This window comes from Juglans microcarpa x Juglans regia, chromosome 1S (genome assembly GCF_004785595.1).
Source record: "Juglans microcarpa x Juglans regia isolate MS1-56 chromosome 1S, Jm3101_v1.0, whole genome shotgun sequence".
Lineage (NCBI taxonomy): Eukaryota > Viridiplantae > Streptophyta > Magnoliopsida > Fagales > Juglandaceae > Juglans > Juglans microcarpa x Juglans regia.
The window spans coordinates 29505720-29531378 of NC_054595.1; the positions used below are offsets into that span (position 1 = coordinate 29505720).

Consider the following 25659-nt stretch of genomic DNA (forward strand, 5'->3'; position numbering starts at 1 on the left):
ATTTATTTTTATAGTTAACATAAGATGAGTTAAAATAAAATATTATTAAAATATATATTTTTTAATTTTAATTTTATTTTTAAATTTAAAAAAATTATATTATTTATTTTATTTTAGATAAAAATTTTAAAAAATTATAATAATTAAATTAGATGAGATAAAATAAAATTAAAAATTTTGTAAAAATTAACTAGATCTTAATCCTCGTCTTTTTCAATCGCAACTCAATATTTTCTTACGTGTCCAGAAACTTGGTTTGCGATAAGTCATGCTTATTTAATGAATGAAAATGGGAGAGTTTAGATGGAGAAAGGGAAGCTGCCGACAGGAATAAAACACCCATCGATAAATACATTGTAGCAAATAAGTCTCTTTCAAGGGGGTACAGTAGAGATGATAATTCAAGCTACAAAGGCAGATTGTCTCTTTCCATATAATATATTATTTATATATATATATAGCAACGAGCTTTGTGCATTCGGATAAGATAGCAAGCTTATTATTTTCTTGATGATTGAAATCATTTTTCAATTTGTAAATTTATGCTATGTGATGAATTTGGCTCGTATCTTATTAAAAATTTATTAGATACATTTATTGGAAGTGAATAGGCTAAATTGAAAGATTGATGAAAAAATTAATTTATTTTTTATTTAAAATAATATTATCTATTTATTTTTTAAATAAAATTATCCAATAAATGTTTAACAAAATATAAGGTAAATCGATGTCTTGGCTGTCAACTATCACGATGGTGTATTTCGAACTGCAAACAGTTGTTGTTGGTATTAGAAATTTAAAAATTGAAAGTATTTTTTTTAAAAAAAAAAAAGGAAATTGAAAATAATTTTAAAATATATTATTATATTTTAAAAGATAATAAATAAAGAAAAAAGTCTAATCGGATATGCCAAAGCCAACTTTTTTAGGGGATCCAATAAAATCCTCCCACGTTTATTATAATAAAAATGTATAGGAATGGGTGGGTCCCAGACCATCAGTACCATCTTCCAGCTGAAATTATTAACCCAAAAGGAAATGCCAAAACAATGTACCAAAACCCAATCCGATCAAATAGATCTATTTCTGCGTCTTCCACTCCCAACCCAGACTAGACACAACAATATGTCCAAACAGACCTACAAAATCTGCTTCTGCTTCCGCCGGCGCTTCAGGCTGGCCGCAGCGGAAGCACCGGACGATGTCAAGATCCTATTCAGCCAGTACTCGGAGAATGGAACTATGGCCGCGGATCACCTCCGGAGGTTCTTGGTCGAGGTCCAGAAGGACCATAATGCCACCCTAGAGGACGCTCAAGCAATAATTGACGGTCTCGGCCGCCTCCACGACCTCCGGCACCACAATATCTTTCATCGAAAGGGCATTACTGTCGAGGCCTTCTTGAAGTACCTTTTCTCAGACACTAACCCTCCTCTCTCACCTCTCGGGGTAATGCTCATACTCTTTAAAGCCTTCGTTGTCTCCTTGTAATTGCTTTTCTTTTTTTTTTTCTTCTTCTTCTTATTGTTATTGCGTTTATAATTCCATGTTTGATTCCGAGAACAATGGTGGAAAAGGAAAGAGAGAGACAATGTTAGTATGTGTTTGTTTTTGGAAGGAAGGAAAAGAAAGAGGTGGACTTAGCTAAGTCAAGTTTATTACTTTTTTATTTTTTTATTTTATCGATCTGTCACATAGTATTCTTCTTTCTCAGCAAGCTGTCACGAGTATGAATGTGCTTATAATAATGATGCAACGCTTCTTTTGCATCACGTGGCATGCTGCCACGTATTTGTGATTACACAAATTTCGTAAGGAACAATATGGGAAGAACTAGACGGCAAGCTCTATGGGCCCACCGTGGCCAATGTAGTCAAATTAGCAAACTTTCGATCACCAATGTATTGTTTGAAGAAGACTATTGTCGAGTTAATTACTGGCGATTGGTTTTAATGAACGTGATCGATACAAAATACCTATGCCACGGAATCTGTTCTTAGTGAACATCCTCTAAAATTTGTGTCTCAATTTTCATTAAATTGATGGTTTTTCCTTATTTCGCACTTTCGTTTTTGTTATCTTCCTTCTTTATAACTACTAGTTCAGGACAGACTAAGGACTCACACAATTGTTAATTAATTAACTTGCTGCTGTAAATTTAGAACAACAGCACTTTCTTGGTAACCATTTGCTATATTCTAGGTGCACCATGATATGACTGCGCCGCTGTCGCATTATTTCATATATACGGGTCACAATTCCTATCTGACCGGGAATCAGCTGAGCAGTGCCTGCAGTGATGGCCCCATCATAAATGCCCTGCAGAAAGGTGTGCGGGTAATTGAGTTGGATATATGGCCGAACTCCAAGAAAGATAATGTGGAGGTTCTTCATGGAAGGTGTGGTTTTTAACATGCAAACTTTTGTGCACATTATATGGGTGCAAGAGACTTCCCATCTTTTTGACAATTAGAAACTAGTATTTGCCACCCAAATAGTAACATTATTGATACAAGAGGAAGAGTGTGATGAGTGAGATTTGTAATTTTCCTATAAGATTGTACCTATGCTACAATAATACACCTTTTCCAATGATATCCACTGCCAATTGGAATATCTTCAATTTTCAAATAAGTCTTTATGAACTTTGGTTGCACCCACCTGCACTTTTAATAAAATTGGTTTATTTATATAAAAAAAGTGGTGAAGTAAATTGTTGCAGTTGAGCTGGTTGGCGAAAAAATGATTTATGTAGCCAACTCCAGTTATTGGGATTAACCATTGGTTTGATTGATTTAAGTTAATTATATTCTACTTGCCATGTTCTTAGTTGGCAGATTGGTTTTCTCGTATAGGACACTAACTACGCCAGTGGAACTCATCAAATGTTTGAAGTCTATAAAGGAGCATGCCTTTATTGCATCTGAATATCCAGTTGTAATAACTCTAGAAGACCACCTTACACCAGATCTTCAGGCTAAAGTGGCTGAAGTGAGTATTTAGTTTTATGAATAAATACATTTTCCGTTCTCCAATAACAATGTTTTATACTGTGCAATTGAACTATCAAAACTAACACATTACATACTCCTATTGCCATTTTTTGTTAATAGCACCATCCATCTCAGTTTGGCTGTTAAGATGGCAATTTATATGGTGTAATCTTGTTTGTGAAATTTTAATGGAACGTGCTATTTGATAGACAATGATAGAGGATGCAATGTGTTAGCTATTATAGTTTAGGGTGTAAAGTGTAAAGCATCAATTAATTGGAGGGTAAAAAATGTTTTTTCTCCTTAATTTTATGTTGGTTTTAACAGTGCTCTTCTAATAATTTACAATATGTTCACCAATTTCTAGATGGCCACTCAAACATTTGGAGACATACTCTTTACTCCTGGCTCAGAATCCTTGAAGGAGTTTCCATCCCCAGAATCCTTGAAGAAAAGGATTATCATATCAACCAAACCACCTAAGGAATACCTTGAGGCCAAAGAAATCAAGGAAAAAGAAAGTGATTCACAAAAAGGGAAAGCTTTAGGTGATGAAAAAGCTTGGGGGAGGGAAGTCTCAAACCTGAAAGACATAGCTTTGGCAAATGACAAGGTGCGGAGATGTATATAATTTCCTTGTTCACTGATTTACTTGAGGTACTGAGTTCTTGTTTCTGCTTTCTAATGTCATATTCTGGCAGAATGATTTGGATGAAGAAGAGAATAATGAAGAGGAAGATCTTGATGATGCAGATCCCAAGTTGCAGCAACATGCAGCACCTGAATACAAGCGTTTAATTACCATTCATGCTGGTAAGCCAAAAGGTGGATTACAAGAATGTTTCAAGGTGGACCCTGAGAAAGTTAGACGCCTTAGCTTAAGTGAGCAACAACTTGAAAAGGCTGTACTGACTCATGGAAAAGAACTTGTCAGGTATTAACACGATTTCTCTAACTGTGTTCTGCCTTTTTTGTTCTTTAGGTCTTGCAAAGAGATTTCATTTGTGCCTATGGCATGTTTTCAATGGTTACAAGAATGTCTCCCATCTAGTGATATTCATGCAAAAAGCTTCATCCAGGCTTGTTTTTTGAGTTTTTGCTTCTGTGTTGCTCGGTGCAGAGAAGTTCAAAGTTCTGTAATATTCCTTATTGACATACCTTGAGAGATAGTTAAATGATATTAGAGCTTGACAAATAAAGCCCTTATCTCCCTCAGAGATTCTTCATGCTTTATCTTCTCTTCAAGTTACAGATCTCCACCTTTCTTATTTTCACATTCCCCTTGAAGCTTCTCAACATGGCCATTGAACTCCAAGTTTCTTTCTTTAGCACGAGTATATCTAGATTTTCTTGTTTCTTGTACTGTAAAAATGTCGAATTGCAAGTTCACCAACATTATTTTAGCAACCCTACTATCATTGTCAATTCTTTACTCTCTTCAAAGTGGTCTACTACACTTATGGAATGCAAGTTGCATGGGAGAGAATTGTTTTGGAGAATAGTGCCCTGTTACTTGCCTATTAAGTAAGAACATCGCTGATTTTATGCGCATGAAGAACAATTTTTGGTCCCTACGCCAACAACAGGTAGAAGATTAGCTACTCCTTGTTTTCAATTCATGAGAATGGCATGGTTGGGGAATAATTGAGGTTTGGAGCAATCCAAGCAACATCGACAGTAGAGCTCATTGGTCATTTACTAAACCCCGCTCCCATTTCTTGGGCTTTTAGATCCTCGTTTCCACAAAGACCAAAGCACACTATTACTAGGTCCTACATGTTTAAAGACTAAACAACCACCCCCAAGGAGTAACCAGATGCCAATGCCACACAATTTGCATGACTGGGCCCTCCACTTGAGAATTTATATATTGATATATAAGTGAGAAAGAGAATCGTTGCTAGAGATTTATCAAGCTAAAGTACTAGTTATATGGACTATAATAACTGAATCTTAGCAGAGGCCTTAGCTGTGAGATGGGCTCTAGAGCTAGCACAACAGGGAGCTGGGGTAATGTTCTGGTGGAAGCCTATGCTGCACCTTTTAATTGTACACATTCTGAAAAAGAAGGTGCTGTCTAACTGGAGTGTTGAGACTTCAGTTTATGATATTTGGAAGCTTAGGGGTACCATTTTGTATTTTAATATGTCTGGGGTTAGTAGAAATTCCAATTTTGCAGCAGATTAACTTCAGAGTGGGCAGTATGGCTACTTTTGTATATTTTAATGTCTCTCATGTTTGAGCCAGACCAATTCCCTTTGCCCTTGACAGAGCTATCTCATTCGAAGCTTGTAATGACTCCTTTGGTGCAACATAAGGCTTTTTCTCTTCAGCACCCAAAAAACCTTAAGGATGATCTAAAAGTGCTGTTCTGACACAGTAGATGTGATGGATTAGTGCAGAGGAAGGACCAACTAGTAGAGATCCTCTTTATAAGATGAATCAATATGGTGGTACTGCTATTTTTGGTCGATCACTTACTTTAAAATGGTAGTAGCCATGGTTAGGAAGGGCCTCTTTTGGCAGGATAACAATTAACTGGTTGTGTGAAGTTATTGCCAGAGAGGTCTCAGGCTTGATATTCAATGGTGGCTCCTATACATTGACTCAGTTGCAGCCTTCAGGTGTTTAGTGCCAGTAGTCTCCTGCAACTACCATAAGTTTTCTACTGTAACATTTTAACATGCTTTGACTTGTCATATAAAAATTCAAATCTTGATTCCTAAAAGAAGTCTTCCCATGTTCTGATGATAGTTTTGCTGTAGGTTTACACAGCGAAATATTCTGAGGGTCTATCCAAAGGGTACACGCATTGACTCATCAAATTACAACCCCCTAATTGGGTGGTCGCATGGAGCCCAAATGGTTGCATTTAACATGCAGGTTTGCTTTGTTTGTTTGTTTTTGTTTTCTTCTTTTAACTTTTTTAAGTCGGGGATATCTTGCTTTAACTATTCCCTTTATCATTTGATCAAATTGCTGCTCTTTTATTTTATTTTTTCCTTTCCTTTTGTTCTGAAGTTATGATTATAGTAATTAATTAGCTGCTCGTGTATGAAAATTTGTAGCAGTATTTTCTTTTAACTTGAGCCATTAGAAAAGTGATCTGCACGTGTATGTCTATGATTGCCCATGTTATTCCCCACACAGAACTACTTTTCTGATAGGAAAGATATGCTATTGGATTTGATCATTTGGAACTTTTGTGACTATTTGATTGTCTCTATGACCCTTGCTGATCAGTGAATTAAGTTTGGTCCTAATATTGATCTCTGCCTGTAAAAGTTGTTCTAAAGAGTTCACCTCTGCTAATTACCCTATAACAGGGATATGGAAGATCACTGTGGTTGATGCATGGAATGTTCAGAGCAAATGGTGGATGTGGTTATATTAAAAAACCGGATTTCCTATTGAAGACCGATCCAGATAATGAGGTCTTTGACCCTAAAGTTAGATTAACAGTGAAAGAGACTTTGAAGGTAAGTGCTTTTTAATGCCAGAGCTTTTGGCTGCATTTAGTTTCCTAAGTGATTCAGGGAAGTGCCTTCAACAATATACATCTATTTTTTTATTTTTATTTTTTTTTATGTCTTGATCAAGGGTTAGTTCTTTTGTTATTCACCAGGTCACTGTGTATATGGGTGAAGGATGGTATTATGATTTCCCTCATACGCACTTTGATGCATTTTCCCCACCAGATTTCTATGCAAGGGTAAGTTGATGGAATCTATGAAAAATGTCTCGATTCATAAAGCCTGCATTCTGTTCTGGTTTGACCTCTGGTGTGCCTTGCTCATCTGCTGTGATTCTTATCAATGTCTTGAGTTTTGCCTTTAACAGCGTGTGTCTTGCCTCTTATTCACAAGTCATGGCTTATGCAATTGGTTGGTCTCTATGCTTTACCCAGCCATCCCCATTTCTACCCAGGATGCCCTTCAGCAACTCATGGTCTTTTTGAAAAGTTTCTCCATTTAAGATATGATTTGCTCGATCTGTGTGCAGGTCGGAATTGCTGGAGTTCCTGCTGATACAGTTATGAAGAAAACGAAGACATTGGAGGACAATTGGGTGCCTAATTGGAATGAGGAGTTTGAGTTCCCACTAACTGTCCCAGAACTGGCTTTGCTTCGGATTGAAGTTCATGAGTATGACATGTCTGAAAAGGATGACTTTGGAGGCCAAGCATGTCTACCTGTGTCTGAACTAAGAAGCGGGATTCGAGCAGTTCCACTGCATAGTCGTGAGGGAGAGAAGTACAAATCTGTAAAGCTTCTTATGCGCTTTGAATTTGTGTGATGCATTTTGGTGGTTCCAATCTACAGCCAGGTGGAAAAAGGAGCAAAATAATGTACAGCTTTTAAATGTGCACTGCACGTCCTTTTTTGTAATAATTTTGTGGATAATTGTTCTCCTCGTTGTTTTTAAGGCCTTCTGTTCTGTTTTATGTTATAACACATATCAGATCCAGGCCTGTCTGTCCTTTTCATTAGTTGTGTGCGAAACTAGCAATGTGTTTTTGTGGGTCGTTCTTTCTACTTGTTGCTGTTTGCGAAATTTTTTCGGTAAGCGAGCTTTCCCCATAAACGTTGAATTGGTAAATGCCAGCCATATTTGGATCGAAGATTTTATTGAAATTATTTAAGAATTTATGTATTCTGATTGTGCAGGCTTTGTTTCTGGGCTTTGATATGTTGGACCCAAAACTGATTTCGATGCTTGAAGAAGCGTTTGGCCCAAGATGTGTAATTTCAACAAAATGTCTAAATCTTCTTCTTCTTCTTCTTCCAACAAAATAATTAAAAAATAAATTAACTTTGTAATTAACTTTGTAACCTCAGATTACTATTTATTTACAAATAGTGTAAACTTAAGGCACACGTGTGAAAGCAGCTAGCCGACATAGCAAACGCGTGTTTGACTCGGTCTCTCGCAATCAATTTTTATGTTATTTTCTTTGTTTTTGTTTTTTTAAATTCCCCAGCCGTGTGCGAGAATTTGTCTGTTGGACGACACCTGAAAGCAACAGAAGGAGGAGGGTGTGCGATGATTTGTCGTCAACGTCGTGGATTTTGGGGATTTTAGGTGCATAATAGTCCCATCTTCCAACAATTATAGTTCAAATGGATTTCCTCGAGAAGTTTCGCTGATCAAACTTAATTAAAATGTTGAATCCAACAATCAAAGACTAATTTGACCCGAAAATCTTATAATTAATTCTTAGTTATGACTATGTGATCCATTTATCATGTGCAAAGAAGACTCAGATGTATCTATATTTAAAACAATAGATCATATTTAAGATAATTTACTTTGTGAAATTCTCGAGCTCAAAAAAAAAACATGTGAATACAAATCCATCCATTTTGCTTGCCAAGTCACCTTATCGGTGAAATTGATTTTGTCGTCGTTCAAGCGATGACTTGACTCAAGAAATAGTAATATTGTCATTAATCTCCTATTTCACTCTCACAAAATTTTTAATCTCATCTCATCTCATTTAATCATTACAATTTTTTTAAATTCTCACACAAAATAAAATAAACAATTTAACTTATTCAAATTCCAAAACAAAAATAATATTAAAAAAAATATATTCTAATAATATTTTATTTAACTTTCAATTTTTATCTCAACTCATATCATTTCATATTATCTGCGAAATCAAACGATTTTACAAGAGTTACAACCACAAAAAAATTCTACAAGAATAAATTCATAAACTAATATGATTTTATATAATATTTGAGATCTACAATCTGATATGTTATATTATGTTCCGTCAAATTATAAATTTCCTTATATGAAATCTCGTATCAAAGGCATATGAGTTTATAAGTTTTATTGAAAGAATTAATCTATTTTATTAATTAGAAAAGTTGCAATCAACGTAACGAACACTACCTGTCCTGCAAGCGAACGGGTACGAAAGCCAAACCCTTGGGGGACGGGCATGTTTCCAGAGGGAATCTCCCGTCTCCCATAGCGGAGAGTGGTGGTTGAATTGTCATTTTAGTCTATTTTGTATTTAAATTCCGATTAGCAAGAAAGAAACGGATTCTTCCACTTTATTCATGTGCAACCGTGGGGTCCTCTCTATCATATTCCTGATTCCATACTTTACTTGCATTTTTGTTATAAATCAGCATTGGAGTTTGTGCACATGCTCTTTCATCAAAACAGCCTAATAAATAGGACCAAAGGCAAGTGGTGATGGGTCACCGGCCACCTATAAACGCAGCCTCTCCGAGTCCGCTTCACACACTCATGTAAGCTGTCAATATATTTATAGCCTCATTCATTTGTATTAAATATAGTAGCATGAAGGAAGGACATTGGACGTTATGCTCTGGCTATTAAAGTTTTAAGAGGCACCGTTGGTCTTTTTTTAATGAATTTATTTCCAAGACCTAAAGCATGAATCATGATTCGAAATATTGAGATGAATCAATGAGCATTCAAGAGTTGAGAAACTGCTAGGCCTTTTCCCAGTAACTATTCTTGAATTTTCAAAGTCAAAGTGCCTCCCAACGTGGAAAGTATAGACTACACTCCCTTTCAAAAGGTCGGACCACTTTCCCATCTACCCATTTCTTCATAAATAAATAGCAAGATTGACAAAGTTGAGAGTAGGTGTGGGGCTCAGCCGCGTCTCTGGTCACACTTCCAAGGTGCATGTATGGTCCAAAAGTGAAAAAACCCGATCGTTGTTTACATACTTAGTTGGTTGTGTCTTTAGGCATACATGCCTGTCAAATTGAGAGAGGATCACCCTCTGGCAGCTTTGCGTGAACGAAATTATTTGGTCAAAACTCGAAAAGAGCAATCCCGACCAAGTCAGACTACATTCATTACCGGCACATAATAATGATGGAAATATTGATAACTTCTTAGCAACTTGAGAACAAAGCAAAAAGAATGCCTTTTCCTTGAAATAAATCATGTAATCATCGTTCTTCCTGGCTGTCAGTGTTCACAAAATCCTACACTACAGCACAATGTTAGAGGAAACTCCTAAATTTTACAACAATAATCATACCAAATATGAATGATCCCAGGAAAAAAAAAAATCAATAAAAAACTGGACAAAAATTATGTTTTTTTCCTTGCTTTCTGGTTAGAAATTTCATTCTGAAACAATGGAGATCGTACCACTAGAGATGCTCCCATGACTAACATCACAGACAGCCAATGCCCTGTCCAAATTAGCCACAATGTCAGCCATGGTTGGCCTGTCCTTCCCTTCCAAATTCACACAATGCAGTGCAGTATAGGCCATCAGCTCCACTGCTTCTACTTCATTCAGCTCTGGTGGCCCAACCCTGGAGTCTAGGATCTTTACCAAGTCTCCGGCCATAATTGCTGGCACTGCAAAGTCCACCACACTTACGGGTGCTCCTCCATCTTCACCGTTCCTGAATATTGCTCTCTTTCCTGTCAAAAGCTCTAATAGTACTATTCCAAGTCCATAAACATCACTCTTTGCCGTCAATACATTTAGACCATAGTACTCAGGATCTATGTAACCAACAGTTCCGGCTGCTTTCGTCGGTCTGTAATCATGATCGGATTCTGGACCCATTAATGATAATCCAAAGTCAGATACTCTTGCTGTCCAATTAGCATCGAGTAATATGTTAGAGGACTTGATATCTCTGTGAATTATTGTTGGCACTGCATAATTATGAAGATATTCAATCCCTCTGGCAGCATCTAACGCGATTTTTATCCTCATCTTCCAAGAATTCAAAACACTACTACTCTTTTCCACATTGTTTTTGTCATGCAAATGATCATAAAGAGCACCGTTCTTCATGTACTCGTAAACCAAGAGCCTTTCATCATTTTCCTCGCAATACCCGACAAGCCTGACCAAGTGTTTGTGGTGAAGACGGGACAAGAAAGCCAATTCTGAATCAAATGCACTTTCTTTCTCTTGAAATTTCTTCATCTTTGTACCCGTTTCCCCCCTTTTGATCGCAACCTCTCGGCCATCTGTTAACTTGCCTCTGTACACAACACCAAAGCTTCCAGCACCAAGCTTGTTCTCTAGGGAGAAATTGTTGGTGGCTGCTGCAAGCTCGCCTAGTGAAAATTCCTCAGCCCTGTCTGCGTGCTTGGATGAGGTTCCACTTCTCTGGCGCCTCATAATTCTCGAACCCTGACGCCTAATGGTGGATGATCTCGAAGGCGGACTATTGTTTGAGGTTGTGCCATTGTTAGAACTGGGATCTCTAGTAATTGTGGGTTGCACTGAATTATGCACTTTTTTCTTCCCAAAACAAACTCCAGTCCACAAGCAGTAGATTACTGTGCAAATACCAGCGCAAGCTCCAACCGACCCTACAATGCAAAACGCCAATAAACCCCCCCTCAATCCCTTCGATGGAGATGATTGGGATGAACCCGTTGGCCCTGGTGGAAATGATACTGGCGGCGGCGGCGGCGGCGGCATTGAAATTTGAGTCAGACAGGGCCTGCAAATATTCCCAAAACCAGAGCACAAATTCTGAGATAGCAGATACAGACCACACTCGCCACAGGAAGAATTATCACAGGGCCCTGGAAGAATTTTAGGAAGATCAGACATTAAACTAGAATTAGCCTCACCGGGCCACCCGGGTCCCCAACATATAATCGAGAAATTGCTCGTAGTTAAGCCACAAGTAAAATTCGACCCGGAAGCAATCGTTGTAAACGAAACCCCTTGTGTCATATTCACTGAATACTTCCCTTCCCCACCCCAACACACAACCGATTCATTCGCTTGCCTAATTCCACAACTATGGCTCGCTCCAAGCGCCAATGTCGAGAATTCCCACGGCCAATTTGAAGGAACATTCAACTGCCCAGAATCGTTGTTACCTTTGCAAACCACAAACCCAGTAGAATTCACCCCGCAAACATGTGAGCCACCCGCTACAATACTCGTCATCGACATGTTCCCAAATTCTGTCTGTGTCCGATTCGCTAAAACTGTATTTTTTCCCCAACAGCGAACCTGCTTGCTGTCCCTCAAAATACCGCAAGAGAATCCAAACCCAGACGATATTGACATAAACGCATCGGACGCAGATGGCAGTCGAACCGCGCCGTTACCTCTCCAGCACTTGACGGAGCCTGTACGAACCACCGTGGCGCAGACTTGGTCGTCACCGACGGAAAGGTTCTCTAATAGAACAGTGTCGTTGAAGTAAACTCGTTGGGGGTCGAAGGTACTGGTGGAAAACTCAGTGGTGAACCAGCAAAGGAAGCTGTAGCCACCGGAGCGGAGGCCACAGAAGAAGTTACGGCCGCCAGAGATGGAGGAGAAGCTGACGTTGGGATCGATGGGAATGATTTGGCCACGTCGGTAGCATTGGATGCTTTGCCTGGGTTGGAAGGCGACGATGCCGCAGACAGTGGCGGAATCGTAGCTGATGGCAAGGGTAGCGCCGGAGCCGAGCGCATGGGTTGAAGGTGTCCTGGAGATGATGACGAGGATGGTGAGAATGACGCCGACGGCGGAGGCGGAGGAGGGTAGTTTCGTCATCTAAAAGACTCTGTTTTTACGAAAGCAGTGGTGGGATGGAGTCTAGTCTGCTTCATTGGAGGAGTTGACCGAGACGAGAGAGAGAAGACCGTACCTTTAAGACCGAGAGAAAGACAGAGGGTGAGGTAACAGGTTACAGGGGATTCTTGTGTGTATTGAGAGAGAGAGAGAGAGAGAGCGCCAGAGGTTTGGGCCTGGGGCTCTGAGTTTGTAGTTTGTACAGTGACGATTAATTATAAGCGACTCATAAATATTCGTCTATACAGACGGCGCATTTTGACTTAGATGAGGCTGAGGCTGCCATTTCCTTAATTTCTTTTCCCCGCAAAGCAAAATGAGAGTGCGTGTTAATTTATTCCTTATTAAGAGTGGCCAATGGGTTTCAAAATTCATAACCGTAATCCCCCAATCAATCGGCATTTAATTCGTGACCGCATGTTAGAGCACACAGAAAATCATACAGAGCAAACGAAAGAGACCAGAGAGTTTTTTCTTTTCTTTTCTTTCTTAAAACAAAAAACACCATAGAGTTAATTAAATCACGTTCACGGAATGCGAGACCCAAATAATTTCTTTATAATTTTATTATTTTAATTAAATTAATCGAAATAATTTTTTTTTTTAAAATTACACCCCATCAATTGATACTATTAAAATGATGATAAATTCACTGCCAATAATAACATTACTCATTTTTTTAACTGGTCAAGTCTCGTAAGGAGAATTCTAGAAAACAGCCTTCCTTTGAATTTTCTCGTTCCTTTTTTTTATTTCTAACAACTATAGTAGATATTAAATTATTATGTGCAATAATTAGTGAGATTGCTGCCGATTTCTAACAAATACTTTTTCCAGAAAGATGGTTCTGCTTCTGAATAGGAAAAACCAGAAAAGGTGCTTTGATAGATTTACAAGAATATTCCTAAAAAAAAGGTTCAGTTCCATACAACAACAGCAAGATATATTACTTTGGGGGCATCTTATCGAAAACAACAAGAAGAAACGGATGTGCCTTAAAAAGAAGAAGACAAGGAGGAAGAGAATGCCGAGGGACCAAATGTAATGACAGCTAAATCAATCCCAGAGACAACACTAGAATGGAGTGATAAAAGAGTAGAAACAAAGGTAGCCAACAGGACACAAGGATAAAAATAAAACAAGCACTACGTCAAAGCGCGCCCCCCCCCCCCCCCCCCCCCCCCCCCCCCCCCCCCCCCCGGGGGCCGCCTCATCAGTGTACGTAATCATAGCTCTTGTGCAATATTATTACAACATTGGTATTTGTAATACCCATCATATATATATATATATATATTAATTATTATTTTGGTTAATTTAGACGTAGCTTTATTTTTAAGAGTATTTGAATGAGTCAAAGACATACATCCTGTAGCAATAGCATAATACAATGATTTTTGTTGTTATAATTCGTTTCTTAAATCTGTAATTGCCTCCACCAAACAAAGATGATTCTGTTTCCTTTTTTTTTTTTTAATTTATTATTTGCTAAACATTTAATCACATCATAATGATATGGTTCTAAATTTTCTACAAAGTTCTGCAGTTTTGGTCACATACGGTATATGGTTAGGTAGCAAGCTTGTGCAACTTTGTCAATTCCAACTTCAATTATCGTGACAATCCAAAAAGTACATAGCCCTTGTTTCACCAACTCTAGACCACGATTCTAAAACATGAGGTTTCGGGGGGGGCACGAGAACAGGGAATATTCAAAGACAACATTGAAAAAGACATACATAGAAAGCCAAGGGAGATAAGCATAATACACAAAGTGGGGGCAATAAACGGAAAGAAGATCATCCTTTTGAAGGAAAAGTTCCCAACGCAGCTAATGCTGCTACTTGGCACTGACAGTGATAAGCTTTAAGGACAAAGAAAGCTGCAAAAGTCACATGTGGGTAGCCTGAATTCCTAACATGATGTTGGACTGCTAACTAATCTGATTGATAGAAATCATTAACAACTTAACAAGGCAACCGCCGACCATGTGGCCGGGCAGAGTGCCCTCACTCTGCTCCCCATTGTTGGAGACTGCCAGATAATTCTCAGCTGCAAGATCACAAGCCGAAAGCAAGTGAAAGATTCCCACAAGGCACAAGCTTCTCTAGTAAACTTTAATGGAAATTAAAGGTTGTGCCGACGAGTCAATAGCCCGGGGTTTAAATCTTTACTAGGGCTCAAATTCTCTCTCTCCCTCCCCGTTGATTGTCAAAACAGAAATAAGATTACCCTTTTTCCTTAGCTTATACCCCATCTATCGAGCTGTGTACAAGTGATAGGGCGTGTGCTTGTTACTTATTGTGAATAACACCTTACTTCACTCGGGGGTTGGTCCATTGTACGTCCTTAGGTGGCGCAGGCCTCAGGTCTAAGATTGGGCAACCCGTGTTATTTTCACAAAGGGGGCTGCCAAGGACGGCCTCTAATCTTCTTCCCTTTGTATCTAAAAGAAGAAAATGGAGAGAGAGAGAGAGAGAGAGAGAAAGAGAGGTGGGATTTCCTGGCTTCTTAAACACAAACCTAAACCTTTGATTCAACAACAGCGTGTCTAGATAAATTCATGCGTGTGAACTTGGGAGGCATCTGGTGTATGCGATGCCTTGTTCTCATCCAATGCGCTCCTATTTCATGCCCTTAGTCATAGCTTTGGCAAGTTTAGGTAATCCAGATCTCATATCGTAACATGCACCGCACAAAACATGTACACAGCAAATAATTAGCGGTCCTGTCTGTTCTAATAGTTTTGAGCATTGGAAACATTTAGGTCCTGTTTGGATAGTGAAATGAAATGAGATGTTTTAGATGAAAGTTAAAAATTGAATAAAATATTTTTAAAATATTATTTTTATTTTTAGATTTAAAAAAGTTGAATTATTTATTATATTTTATGTAAAAATTTATAAAAATTGTAATGATGAGATGAAACCCTTTTTGTATCCAAACGGGGCCTTAAACAGCTAATAAGAACTGTTTTACAAATTTCTATAGTTACAAAAACAATCAAGAGGATCACGAGCATGAAAATCGGGTTACATAACTATGATAATTTTAACGAATCTACATAACGGGGTACCTTTGTGACCACGGTTCGCAGCAGTTGACATCTTCGAATTGAACTTCGAAGGAGCTTTCATCACTCCAGTGTACAATTAGTCCAATGATGAGATGCTGCCTTTGGGAAAAAGTAATCGTGGAGGATTGTACAAAGAAGAAGGGCGGCTCTTATTGCAAGGAGAGCCCGTATCCTAAGATGTCCAAGCAGAACTAGGAATCCCTTGCTTTTGAAACCATTCAGGCATATGGAACCTTTCAGAGAGCACTGGTCTCACATCTTTCTGTTGAGAGAGGTGCTTGAGGAGTGGAAGGAGGACTTCCAAAAGCTGATCAACAAGTAAAAAAATAAACAGTAAATAAAAAAACTTGCTGAAGAGTCAATGGTGAAATTAATTGGTGAAGAGAAACTGGGATATCAAATGCAAATCCTGATACCTCTGTGTCATGGGGTTGCCCGGCAGTAAATGGAATGCAAGGAATTCCATTCAGTGGTTGCAACAAGAAACTGAATGGATTGTTATCAACAATGACAATTCGTTTTGGATTCTTTGATAGGATGGAGAGATCCTTCACGTGCTCCCGATACTCGCTGTATTTTATTTAACAGAATCAAAGGTTTTACGAAAGGGAGCTTTTGAAAGTTCATTCCTCCAACAAGCGTACTTAAATGACTTGTAGAAATGTATGCTCGTGGAATTATTAACCTTGAAGCTTTATACTTGACCAAAGTTTGTGAGATAGAATGATGAAAATGAAACATGAGGAAGAAAAGATAGGTGCTGGAATGAGACATCATAAGCAGCAAAAAGTCCTCAAATGAATAAAATTTCACATGAATAACAGGTTATGAATTTCACAGGTTGATGTTGGGGGGGGGGGGGGGGGGGGGGGGGGGGGGGGGGGGGGGGTTGGTAAGAGAAGAGAGCAGCACTTACGTGATAGTTGTAGAAGGGCGATAAAGTCGAAGACCAAATCGATTTTCAGTATCTATTTTGTCCACAAGTGGTCTAGCATAACCTGTGAGGATAAATAAAGATCACATTGTAGAAGAGCAAATGGGAAAAGAGATACGGGAAGGGAATCTGAAAAATTATGTGATAAGCAGACCTTCAAGACCAGCAGTAAACAGCACAAGATCCGCAAATTGACCGACTTCTTTCAAGAATTCTTGCAATCCTGGGCGCTCAAAAACTGTAACATAGGTGACCTTAGGTTTTCCTTCACATTCCTTCAAATCCCAACATATTCATGTGAAGATATATTCATGTGAAATAATACTAGAAAGATTAGATACAAAATGATTATTATGAAAGCACCTTGTCCGAAGATATGCATTCCAGTTCGAAACACTTCAACCCAGCTTCTGTTGCTTGATTACGAACGCTATCTGGCAAATTAGATGTCTCGTATGTAGATACTAGAGTTTCGTCCAAGTCAAGAACTACCTGCAGGTGAATTTATCAGTTGCCAAATCCATCAAGGAAGGTAGCAGCTTTCAATCGAAGTTTGTGACAGTCATAACATTGTATCTGTATACCTACACTTACGGGTGACAAATCGTGTTTTCGGATTGTATTCGTGTCATGTCAAATCATGAATAATCAACTATATAGGTCAATTCAAATATAATCCGTTAAGCTAAACGTGTCAAACTTCCAAATTCTAACTCAATCCATTTAGATAACGGGTTATGTTGTGTCACCCATTTTAACCCGTTTAATAATTAATTAAAAATATGTTAACACGACACGACTTATTTAAACTCGTTTATTTCATGTAAATGGGTTGAACTAAAACACATAACTCATTTGACCTGATTAACATAATTTTATATAAAAATTAACATCTATATTTATTAATAACTACAATATCTTAAAAAATATATATCAATATTTTTCAGATTTTAACATAGAATAAAATTAATATTATAAACCATACAATAACAAATATGAGCATAGGTCTAAAATTACAATCTCAACAATAAAAACAATAAAAGCATAAGCATACTGAAAAATACTAATATTACAACTTAACAATAATAAAATTTTAATTTTGAAATAAATTCTAAACAGGTCAAAACGGGTTAATTTCGTGTTAAGCAGTTGACCCGTTATTGATCTGGTTATAAATTGTGTCTTAATGAGTCAACCTGTTGTGATCCGAACTCTTTAATATCAAACTTGAATCCGCTAATTTCATATTGTATTCATATTAAATTTACAAATTGTGTTACATATTGCCACCCTCCGTACACTTGATATTTACTAAACTTCCGTGATCCCAATTTTCGAACATTATTTCCACCTTCCATGATATGACTTCTTTTTTGTCCTAACATAACTACCAAGCAATTGATTATCTCACCCACCGTGCAAAAAAACATGGCTCAAATCTTCCACAGACTAAAATCATTTACTTTTAAATATAAAACTCATACCATCTAAAATTTAAGTTGCGTTTGAATATTGAATTAAATTGAGTTGAAATGATAAAATATTATTAAAATATTATTTTTTAATATTATTATTATTTTTAGATTTAAAAAAAATTAAATTGTTTATTATATTTTATATTAAAATTTGAAAAATTTGTATCGATGAGTTGAAATAGATTTAACTTCCAAACGAAGAAAAAGAACAATGCTTTTCACCGTTGAATATTATACAATCGAAACACACTCATACAAGAGAGCAAAAGAGGAAAAATTTATGTAGATAGAAAATTTTTGAAAATATATCCGAGAAGCCAGATCAAATTAAGGAACTTTATACAAAAAAAAAATGGCAGTGAAGAAAGCGTACCGTGAGCTTCTCGAGACGCTCGTCGGAATCGGAGTCTCTGGCGGTGACCGGGATTTCTATTTCGGAGGCGGCAGGCGAGTCGTGGTCCGGGAGCTCAACGACCGGTAAGGGCTTGAAAGACGAAGAAGAAGAAGAGGAGGAGGAAGAGGGCAGAGCGTGGTGGCTGAGAGCTCTGAGGATCTGAAGGAAGATCCGGAAGAAGAAGGCCAACCAGTTCAGGAGCGTACGCCATACGTGCAGAGAACTCGGCGAGTACGCATCGGTCTGAGTCAACTCCGAAATGGGCATTACAGCCAAAAGGTGACTCTGTTTCTCTCAGAAAAGAGACGAAGAGGATGATTGGGGTGCGTTTGGATATCAACGTATCTCCTTTGCCCAGATATGTACGTAAATTGCTTCTATAGTTTTCTCTCTCTGACTTTCTTGGAGGTGGGGTAGTCTTCGTTCTTCGTCGAGAAAGACAGATGGTAGCCACGCGCTCTCAAGGAGATTTTACCTAGTCTCGACTCTCGAGTAACGTGACCATGGGTCTCAGTGCTTTTTTTATTTAAACCTTTCGGATTATTTGAAAAATATTATTCATCTAATTTTTTTAATGATAGTGTATCAAATGATTAAAAAATAAATGAAAATATTAATAAATTTCCAATCATTTGATTTAAAATTTAATATATGAAAATGTGAATAAAAGGAAAAATTCTAATAATTATAATGATTGTGAGATAATATTTTTAGAGCAAGAAAAATAAGGACCAAATAGAAAAAGGAAAACAATTAAAAAAGGATAATACTACTTTACCGCTCTATTCTACTACTTTGATTTTTTAATTTTTTTTATTCAGTGATTAAGAAAATATATTTTAATAATATTATAATTTTTTATTTTTTAAAAAATATTTAAAAGTGTTAAAAATACATATATGAAAAAGCAAAAAAAAAAAAATCCTATAACGTGGTCCATTGAAAAAAGTAAAAGCAAACTCCACTTGTAAGAATAGAGTAATTTTACATATAATTGTGAAGTACGTAAACGTCACGTAATCACTTTGAAAAATAGAATGATTTATTATTAAAAAATTAATTTTTTTATATGAATCTCTTATTTTATTTATTTTTTTAAAATAATTACACGACGATTATACAATTTATGATTATAAATATATTTCCTCTTTTAGTTATGTCTTGAAGTCTAGCTTATAAAGAATTTTGTTATCTTTTATCGTACAAAGCAATTAATTAATAAGTCAAAAACCATAAAATACGCAAGAGATTATGGACCTATGGTATTGGTAACGTGGAGGGGCTGATTAAGGAAGGGGACTGCACGCGCTAGGTGAAAACGTGGGCTTTCAAAGATTTTGGGCGACAAAAGTAAAGAAAGTGAAAAAGGAGGAAGGTGGGCTTATAGGATATAGAATCATCCAATCATCCAATCAGAAGGGACAATCTTTTCTTCTTTCTGTTAAGACTTTGTCCGGTTAATGATTAATTGTTTAATGGGGCTACAGTCATCGAAATTGTATCCGGTTACTAAATAGTATATTTAATTTATGTATTTTTTTAATTATTATAAATATTTTTTTAAAAAAAATCACAACATCATTAAAAAAATATTTTTTTAATCACTAAGTAAATAAACAAAAAACCCTCTTTTGGGACACTATTTGGGTCCCAAATTCGGGACCAAAACATTTCTGTTGTTTAATACACATAAAAGTTAAAATAAAGAAAGAATATATTAGTGATGATACATAAGTAATGGTTAATCTTTCCTTCTCTCTCTCTAGTTTTGCATAAGTTGACAAACCTGAAATGGTGAAAAATTATATTTGCAGTTGTATATGTGCAATTACACGTTGAGTTTGTATCTTGGTAGTCAAGGAACATTGTATTTTGCATAAAATTTCACCAGCATGATAGTCTTTGGATCAACCATTGTTGGAAAAAGTTCCTGATCACTAGCATATAGGAATCCAAATTGGTGGGGAAATTATTTCACCCATCACTGAGGGTGAAAAAAATGGAGTAGAAACATTGTACAAAACGTATGTATGTGTCAATCAATAAATAAATGCACAATACACAAAATAAATAACAAAAAAACTTGTGTAACAGGCTAACAGCATATATGCAACCAGAACCAAAATGGGAAATGCATTCCATCCTCACGCTCAAGGTCATGGCAGTTTGGCTAATGTGACTGCTACTCAAACTGAGAAATAATCCCACAAGAATGGAAAGTCCAACAAAAATGTAGCAAGAACTGGACTAGTACATGTGGGAGAGCCATGGGTGCTCTAGTGCCTCGACTGCTGTCGGGCGCCTCTGTGGATTGATTTCGAGCAAGTTTTTCACAAAGTCGATAAAGCCAATATCATTAACCTGCAGACGATGCACCAACGAGGATGACTCGGGGATTATGTATTCCAGTTGGTCTGTCTCCTGAACACGTCATTATTGTCATATGTGAGCTGAGCAATTCCTTGTTCACTCAATATATTACACTTTCAATGCATCACCATATACCAAGTACTTCTCTGATGAATTTCTGCATTTCTACATTAACAAGAAAAAGATGATCCTGATTTTGCAGCCTCTTCTTGGGTAAATTATATTATTGCTTCTGTTTTGGAAATTCTATCTTTTTAAGGAAACATCATTTAATACCTAATCTTTCAAATAATAATAAAAGAAAGTATTCTTCTTGGATTAATTATGCCTTTCATCAAGCATGAGAAATGAGATAAAATGTCATGTGTCCAACTGCAAGCAAGACTGTACGTTCATCACATCCTATCCATGAGATAAAACATGCAATTCACTCGAAGCATCAAGGCAGAAGACATGGGCAACAAACCTCGTTTATACAATACAGATCATATTCTTCCGTGAAATACTTATGTGTCTCCTGACCCTGCACCAACATCTCCTGATCAATGGGGCCCAGCATCCCAATCATGCGTGCCAGGATCATTACAATCGAATCATTTGGAAACAGCACCTGCCCAACACATAAGTTACTAATTACTGGATGTATTTCTGGAAAGAGAAGTGCTACAGTCACAAAAAAGATTTCACGAATGTAAACTCACAAATTGACATAGATTCATATAATACGTTAGATCCACTTTATAATAAAAGTAATTTTACAATTTAACGTATTAAATCAAACCACACCAACTTGTGAGCTTACTTTTGTGTGATATTTTTGTTGTTAAAGCATTTCTCTTCTTGAAATTGGTTGCAGGCATCTATTACCACACGTTTGAACTTCAACTAAAATAATAAGTACAGAGCGAAACAAGACATACTTCTCCAGAGCATAACTCAGCCAAGATACAGCCAAGAGACCAGATGTCAATCCTTTGGTCATATGGAAGGCCTAGGATTACTTCAGGAGCTCGATAGGAACGTGATTGTACATATAGGCATAAGTTGTCCGTCTCAAAGCAACTGCTTCCAAGATCGATAACCTTTACCTCGCATCTTTTGTAACTTTTGATAAGAATGTTCTCTGGCTTTAGATCACAGTGAACAATTCCCAAGTGATGCAAGTATTCCAATGCCTCCAAACATTGACGAGTTATTACCTGTGAAGAGGAAATTAATGTTTGAAGCGTATAGTTTCATGGTGGTTGTTTTACTTGTAAACTCGAATACATTATTTAGCCAGCTTAAACCGCCATTAAAATGCCTAAACAACTGCTCATTAGCAGACAAACCTTCATTCAGAAAGATTATAAATCCTGCGTCAGTGAGGATCCATAGCACTCATAGTACTGTCAGGCTAGGGAGCCGAAAAAACAAACAGCAGAAGAAATCAAATGGTGCAAATAGATATTGTAGTTGAGATAACCTGCAGTCTGCTCAAGGTAAAGTAAGCTTCTCCACCAGATTCTTGAATGCATTGCTGAAATTCATATAAGTTTGTCCGGAGGAGTTCACAAACAATGATGAGATGTTCCTGCATTATTTTCAACAAGAAAGAAAATAATTAAATGTGCTATATTTGAGTACGTAGTTACATGAAGCATTTATAGAAAATAGACGAAAAATAATTTATTTGAATAATAATACCCGATGATAAAAGAAGTCATAAAGACGCAAAATGTGCCGTTCATCGGCAGGGTCATGCTTGTTGACCAGCTTTAAAAGTTTGATTTCATCCAAACTCTGATCGAAGAAATCTTTGTTATTTTTTATGATCTTCAGGCAAACATCCATTCCTGTGTGAAGATCATGGGCCTGAACAACCTTACTGAAAGCAGCCGAACCCAGGTACTCTGTTATATAATATCTGCCTGCAACGACAGTATTCAGCACAATCGGCAGATCCTTGTTTTCTTCGAATCCAGTCCTGTAAATGGTAGGACACATGACTACAACGTACTGATTGCTAAATGTCAACCCGAAAATACACAAGCTTCAAATGTCCATCTAAAAAAAGGAGTCATAGTATGGAACATTGGATGACTATTTATGCTCCTAAAAACCAGTATTTTCAATCCAGACAAATGTTTTGTTTAAGAAATAATAATTTTCTTGAAGCTTGAAACTATGAATTGACCATGATGCAACCAAAAGTATAAGAAAGAATTTCCGACGAACCTGTTTTTTCTGTGTATGATTCTTAGGTCAAATACTTCATATTCATCCTCATGAGCAGCATACATTAAAAGCTCGTCAATAAAGTCCTCCTCTGTAGAAGCAGCAGGCTTGTGGGATTCTGCATTTGACTTTACACCATCTCCAACGTCATAGCTGTCAATTCCATTGGGTATGAAATCTTTCTCAGAAACCTCCATATTTAAGTCAGGGCAACTCTTAAATCCTTCAACCAAGTCATTTGAGGGACCCCGTTTGGCAGAGTAGCTAGTCTTCTTTGTTTTATCTTGTGCAGAAGTTTCACAATAGGAGGTAATGTCCCCCGTGACTTTTAACGCATAATCACTCCAATCATTTTTTTTAGTGCTCAGGTAGTTGTCATTATCATTAAATCCTCCAGGTGCCATAAAACATTTGCAAAAGGGTGTTACACAACCATGAGCAGAAACACCTTTGGACTTTCCCGGAATGCCTCCTCCAGTGTCATTATTTCTATCAAAATTATCATTATCCACCATATGAACCACATTCTCGTCATTCAAGGAATCAATGTAAAAAAGACATTTCTCTTCCAGTGGGTTCTCTTGTTTCTTCTTATTCTCCGATGTCATGACAAACTTGTCCTCGCTTGGACATTCAAAGAAGTCCAGTCCTTCAAAGTAGGGAGTCATGAAGTCGCCATCATCTTTCTCATCACAACAGAATAGGTCATTCTGCATATCAAAGTCATGATAATCGCGTGCTGTGCCAAACTGAGATAAATTCTCTGATGAAGCTTCAGAATTATCCTGAGATTTTGACCGAATTTCATATGGATTTATGAACTCTGCAATGATGAAAACTTTTGAGAGTGCTTCAGCACGATAACAACAAAAAGAGAGGAAAAATGGAAAATACAATCAATCATGGTGAAGCAACTTGCACGCTTTAGGTTTGAAAGTTGACAAGTTTGGTAATACGGCATTCTCTATGACTCTTTAGTTGCAATCATGCCTTCTAATGCATATAGCAGACAAGCCTCGGTGGCATAGGAAACTCAGAGTGATTGTTAAATCATATAAGAGAATCCAAAGGGTAAGTTCCAGACACTTGAAGATGGTAATTTGGTAAAGTTGAAAGCGTTGATAAATGAAGGGTTCTTCTATTAAGTAATTATAGAAAAGCAAGTGTTAGTAATGATTGCCGATGAAAAAGATTCTACCCCATTTCTAGAGAGAGAACGATGCTAGACTGTGTGAAGTGAGATCACAGTTTAATCGGGCCTGTCTACTAAAACTATATCAGATGAAAAAGCTTACACTTACACTACAGATTTGATGTACACGACATGACATATGGGAGAAAATAACGGAACAAACAAAGTTGACCGCTACGACCAAGAGAGTACCTAGCAATTTTGAGCAATAACGCCGTTTGGTCGGCGAGAAATTTATCAGAAAATCTGTAGTAGATGAGAGTTTGGCTTGTGACAGGCTTGGATAGTCTCAGCATGTGCTCTATCACCAAAAAGAAGGGTAAAAAAAGCAGCATGAATTAAGATCGGAAAATTTGTTAACCAAACAGGGAAGGAACACCAAACGAAAAATTCCTTTGGCCAAAAAGAAAAAAACTAAAACTCTATCCAGATTCGCATATGGGAACTAAAAAAATATTTGTTTCTAAATATTTTCCTCAGTTATCTCAGAAGCCAGATAGAAGGTGAAAAAATAAAATAAATTAACGAGAATTACACTTACTGCACATGTCGTTACACAAAGATTAACATAAACTCAATGCAAGAACAAGTACCTGAAGAACACATATCTGAAGAGGAAGACCCGAAGCTCACAAACTCATCGTCCTCGAAAGTAGAGTTCGATCGCGAAGATTCACCTCCACCCTCAACCTCCGATCGCCGGAGAGTCGAAGGAATTCTCACTGGTGGGGGCGGGGGAACCATTGGGAAGAAGAATTTCTCGAAATCAAAGGAACCCAGTTCATCCTTTTCAACCATTTCCTCTTTGAGAGACGATTCGGCATACGAGAATCCATTTTTCCTCAAGAAATCCAGCATTGCATCGACGTCTGAGACCGCCATGAACGTGAAAAGTTAAAGGTGGGGTGGGAGCTGAGGGAGAGAGAGACGTGACGGCATGAGAGTTAAGTGAATTGGGAGCGGTAGAAGTGGAAACTATGTCATCGTTCAGGGTTTGCATGCTTCAATGAGGAGAGAGAGAGAGAGAGAGAGAGAGAGTTCTAAAATGCTCCGCTTTCCTCTCTCTCTCTCTGTGCTGTGAAACTCAAGCTAAGTGAAGAGAGAGGGGTTGTGTCTTACCAACTTTATGAAGTGAGAGGTGTGGGTTTTGGGCGGGTTTTTGGTCTGTTGGCCGCAAGTGCTTCATCATTTCGATAGATTGACACTTGAAAAATTATAATTGAAAATAAATATTAATTTCTCCTATTATTAACTCTTTAAAAAAGAAAAAAAAAAGAAATTTCTGCTAACAACAAGGTTTATGTGGTGGTGATCTTTTATTTTTTTTTCAACGCCACTTTACCTTCCTCTAATATTGTTTTTTAAGTTTTTGTTTTAGTGAGCAATTAGAATGTTCAGTGATTATTTCTATTTGAATATGATATCTAGAGAAATGTTCTATATTATTTTAAATGTTGTCGT

General features: G+C 37.3%; 4 protein-coding genes across 6 annotated transcripts; 1 reads left to right on the forward strand and 3 right to left on the reverse strand.

Moving 5' to 3' along the window:
• Positions 1–996: 996 nt before the first annotated feature.
• On the forward strand, positions 997–7646 carry LOC121246384 (phosphoinositide phospholipase C 2-like). The gene is made up of 9 exons (XM_041144526.1): positions 997–1449; positions 2203–2399; positions 2856–2991; positions 3361–3606; positions 3695–3927; positions 5759–5876; positions 6320–6472; positions 6619–6705; positions 6996–7646. Exons 1-9 carry the CDS (start codon positions 1039–1041, stop codon positions 7287–7289), a joined length of 1875 nt encoding a protein of 624 aa, XP_041000460.1. The 5' UTR covers positions 997–1038; the 3' UTR covers positions 7290–7646.
• Positions 7647–9897: 2251 nt separating this feature from the next.
• LOC121246371 (putative serine/threonine-protein kinase-like protein CCR3) lies at positions 9898–13071 on the reverse strand. Its single transcript, XM_041144503.1, has one exon. It carries the CDS (start codon positions 12520–12522, stop codon positions 10117–10119), a length of 2406 nt encoding a protein of 801 aa, XP_041000437.1. The 5' UTR covers positions 12523–13071; the 3' UTR covers positions 9898–10116.
• Positions 13072–14324: 1253 nt separating this feature from the next.
• LOC121246440 (CTD nuclear envelope phosphatase 1 homolog) lies at positions 14325–18783 on the reverse strand. Of its 2 annotated transcripts, XR_005937111.1 has the most exons (7): positions 18399–18783; positions 16914–17042; positions 16705–16825; positions 16533–16614; positions 16033–16186; positions 15617–15923; positions 14325–15272 (listed from the first exon to the last, which is right to left on the reverse strand). XR_005937111.1 is itself a non-coding variant. In XM_041144599.1 (6 exons), exons 1-6 carry the CDS (start codon positions 18684–18686, stop codon positions 15789–15791), a joined length of 909 nt encoding a protein of 302 aa, XP_041000533.1. In that variant the 5' UTR covers positions 18687–18783; the 3' UTR covers positions 15457–15788. The 2 variants fall into 2 exon arrangements, 1 of the variants encoding a protein (XP_041000533.1); XM_041144599.1 differs by lacking the exon at positions 14325–15272 and having other exon boundaries at positions 15457–15923.
• Positions 18784–20446: 1663 nt separating this feature from the next.
• Positions 20447–25324, reverse strand: LOC121246377 (serine/threonine-protein kinase ppk15-like). Of its 2 annotated transcripts, none has more exons than XM_041144513.1 (7): positions 24792–25324; positions 23007–23829; positions 22476–22755; positions 22255–22362; positions 21710–21988; positions 21256–21399; positions 20447–20840 (listed from the first exon to the last, which is right to left on the reverse strand). In XM_041144513.1, exons 1-7 carry the CDS (start codon positions 25078–25080, stop codon positions 20667–20669), a joined length of 2097 nt encoding a protein of 698 aa, XP_041000447.1. In that variant the 5' UTR covers positions 25081–25324; the 3' UTR covers positions 20447–20666. The 2 variants fall into 2 exon arrangements, with proteins under 2 accessions (XP_041000447.1, XP_041000448.1); XM_041144514.1 differs by lacking the exon at positions 24792–25324 and adding an exon at positions 24391–24483.
• Positions 25325–25659: the final 335 nt, after the last annotated feature.

Bases quoted from the DNA above. Each gene is read 5' to 3' on its own strand.
- LOC121246384 (XM_041144526.1), top strand. From the start codon at position 1,039: ATGCCAAAACAATGTACCAAAACCCAATCCGATCAAATAGATCTATTT. The intron at 1,450-2,202 runs GTAATGCTCATA...GCTATATTCTAG, and splicing joins CTCCTCTCTCACCTCTCGGG to GTGCACCATGATATGACTGC. The intron at 2,400-2,855 runs GTGTGGTTTTTA...TTTCTCGTATAG, and splicing joins GTGGAGGTTCTTCATGGAAG to GACACTAACTACGCCAGTGG.
- LOC121246440 (XM_041144599.1), bottom strand. From the start codon at position 18,686: ATGCCCATTTCGGAGTTGACTCAGACCGATGCGTACTCGCCGAGTTCT. The intron at 16,826-16,913 runs GTGCTTTCATAA...TGGGATTTGAAG, and splicing joins AATGCATATCTTCGGACAAG to GAATGTGAAGGAAAACCTAA. The intron at 16,615-16,704 runs GTCTGCTTATCA...TTATCCTCACAG, and splicing joins GTTTACTGCTGGTCTTGAAG to GTTATGCTAGACCACTTGTG.
- LOC121246377 (XM_041144513.1), bottom strand. From the start codon at position 25,080: ATGGCGGTCTCAGACGTCGATGCAATGCTGGATTTCTTGAGGAAAAAT. The intron at 22,756-23,006 runs GTTCGTCGGAAA...TACCATTTACAG, and splicing joins ATCATACACAGAAAAAACAG to GACTGGATTCGAAGAAAACA. The intron at 20,841-21,255 runs GTTTGTTGCCCA...TGACGTGTTCAG, and splicing joins ATCTGTATTGTATAAACGAG to GAGACAGACCAACTGGAATA.
- LOC121246371 (XM_041144503.1), bottom strand. From the start codon at position 12,522: ATGACGAAACTACCCTCCTCCGCCTCCGCCGTCGGCGTCATTCTCACC.